The 2,691-nt window shown below is 58.5% G+C and overlaps 1 protein-coding gene across 1 annotated transcript in view; it reads left to right on the top strand.

Annotated features, from left to right (window-relative positions):
• Positions 1-402, top strand: part of RAX (retina and anterior neural fold homeobox) — a 7,199-nt gene extending 6,797 nt beyond the window's left edge. Inside the window, exon 3 of the mRNA XM_010003649.1 lies at positions 5-402. Coding sequence (XP_010001951.1) covers positions 5-402 — 398 coding nt within the window. The remainder of the gene's footprint in view (positions 1-4) is intronic.
• The last annotated feature ends 2,289 nt before the right edge of the window (positions 403-2,691 follow it).

Consider the following 2,691-nt stretch of genomic DNA (forward strand, 5'->3'; position numbering starts at 1 on the left):
GTGACCTCCATGAAGCTGCAGGACTCGCCCATCCTCTCCTTCAACCGCTCACCACAGGCAACACCTATGGGTCCTCTCAGCAGCAACCTGCCCCTGGAGACGTGGCTGAGCCCGCCGGTGCCCAGCAGCACGGCCCTGCAGAGCCTGCCCGGCTTCGTCTCCTCTCCGCAGAGCCTGCCCGGCAGCTACACCCCCCCGCCCTTCCTGAACTCTCCGGCAGTGACCCACACACTGCAGCCCCTGGGGGCCATGGGGCCACCACCGCCTTACCAGTGTGGGGCCACCTTTGTGGACAAGTTCCCCTTGGATGAGGCAGACCCGCGCAACACCAGCATCGCTGCCTTGCGGATGAAAGCCAAGGAGCACATCCAGTCCATCGGCAAACCCTGGCAGACAATCTGAGCTCCCTCTTCGGCACCTGGGAGGACCCCACAGGGACGGCTGCTCGTGGAATGACCAAGGGACACCCTTGCCCTGCTCCAGCTCCCCTGAACAGCCAGGCAAGGGAGGGCTGTCCTTTGCACCAGCCTTTCCCCCACGCCTTGACTTGCTTTGTATTTTGTGATCCTTTTAATTCCTTTTTCCACATGCCCTGCAGTGTTAGGGGCCTGATCATAGCATAGGAAAAAAATCTCTTTTGCTTCTCCCTCCTTGGCTGGACACTTTAGTTGCAATAAAAGCTGCAGTAGGGCGAAGAGCTGTGGGAATTGAGGCCTGCGTTTTCTGGGGAAGGTTTTCTGCTTTTGCACCATTAAATGGCACGACCTGCCTGAAGGCTGTGCATCGTGTTTCTGCACCTGAATGGGCTGCTTGGGCTGGACTTTCGTCTGCCAGTGACACACAGGGTCAGGAGAGGCCTGGCTGCAGGCCCTCCTCCCTGCCCCTCCGGCAGCAGGACCCTGCCCCAGCTGGCTGTGAGCACGGAGGGCTGGGGGCTGCAGCCCCACGGTGGGGAGCGCACCCAGTTTGGGGCTCCCTGCTCCACCGGGGGCGTCCAGGGCCCCTGCAGGGGGTGGGCTGGGCGCAGCAGCCCCTTGTGTGGCAGCCCTGGGTTCCCTGGGCTTTGCTCAGCCTTGTCCCAGCAGGCTGGGGTCAGTGCTGGTCCCCTGGCCCTTGCTGCCTCCTCAGAGAAGGGGCCTGGCAGATGCCTCTGCCCTGTGTCCCAGCTGCCTGCGGAGGGAGATGGGCCGTAGCTCTCTGGGCACGGGGCGCCTGGTCAGGCGGCTGGAGCTGTCACTGGAGCCTGCTGCCTTCGTCCTGTCCTCTGCCTGCATCCTGCCCACTGTGTCCTGCCCCGTGCAGCCCCTGGAGGCTGGCACCGTGCTGGGCTGTGCTCGCTCTCCCACCCACCCACTGCCCATCACCAAGCTGCCGAAACTAAAGCTGCGGCATCTTTATTTTCCATTATCTCTGTTACTGCCTGTAATGGGGCTGAGAAGCTGTAATGAAACACCCCTTCTCCTCCGCTGGGCACAGGGTGCTTACACACTCTGGAGGTTGTGGCAATTAACGTTTCTCATTAGGGAAGAGAGAAGGATGCACAAGCGCCCTCATTGTGTCCTGGGGATGATTCAATGCAGACTGGGAGACCTCTCCTTTCACCATTTCCCACTCGTTGTGGCCAGACAAAGGCTGGCGTCTAATTATATTTTCACAATCTGTGCGTATCTTTTAAGAGTCCTGTCAGAAACAAGTATGTCAGCTTTGTTCAGCTTCACTTCAGAGAGCTTTTTAACCTTAGACAGCAGTTTCTAAACATCCCTTCACAGCAGCCCCCATCTATTGTCTGGAGAGCTTCTTTTACAGATAATAATAGGAATCCCTCTATTTTCAAACGCCTTTTCCTCGCTTCTCGGCCTCCCTGCAGATCCAACCTGGCGCTCTGGCTCAGAGCACATGCTGTGCCCAGACCCCCAGGCTTCCCTTCCCTGAACTGTGCTGCTCCAGGCTCCCGGGCCTGGCAGCCCGTGCACCCAGCAGTGCCCAGCCCCTTTGGAGGGACAGCCCCGTGCTGCCAGGAGAGCAGAGTCTGTCACTGTTGGGACAGGGGCAGTATTTTGCTAACTTCTAGTGAGGAAACCTGAGTAAACTTCTGGGGCCAGAGGAGGAGAACAAAAACATACTGCTTCAGTTTTTAGGTCTTACTCCAGCACTGCTTTCACAGGTGAGCTTTGCTCTCATGGCCCAGGGTGCTGGCCTTGCAGGAGGCCCATTTCCCCCCCCGCCAGGGCAGGGTGCTGTGTGCTCGGGAGGTGCTTGCACCCCTGGGCTGTGTCAGGAGCGGGCACACACCGACAAATGACTGCACAGGCGCTGCACACTCTTCCCCCCGGGGCTGGGAACAAGTTTGTCAGTACTTGGCTGCAGTCCAGCAGCAGCTCCGGTGCTGAAAACTCCCCTGCATGTGAGCAGGGTTAGCTGCTGCCCAAAAGCTCTTGTGCTTATTGCTCCTGATTAATAAGCAACTCCCTGGGATTTCAGTGATGCTCCCCCACATTTAGACACCACCACTCTCCCTCCATCCTGCCCCCCGTTCTGTATCCTATGAAGCCCCTGGAAAGACCCCCCAGGGTTTCTGATCACTAGGTAACCAGCACTGAGCCTGGGTTACCTGAGATGGTTGCAGACTGGCAGCAGATAAAGATGCAGTGACAGGACAGCAGAAATAGCAGCTGATGACACCTGTTCACT

The sequence above is a fragment of the Chaetura pelagica genome, unplaced genomic scaffold, assembly GCF_000747805.2.
Source record: "Chaetura pelagica isolate M959 unplaced genomic scaffold, ChaPel_1.0 scaffold488, whole genome shotgun sequence".
In the NCBI taxonomy this organism is placed as follows: Eukaryota; Metazoa; Chordata; class Aves; order Apodiformes; family Apodidae; genus Chaetura; species Chaetura pelagica.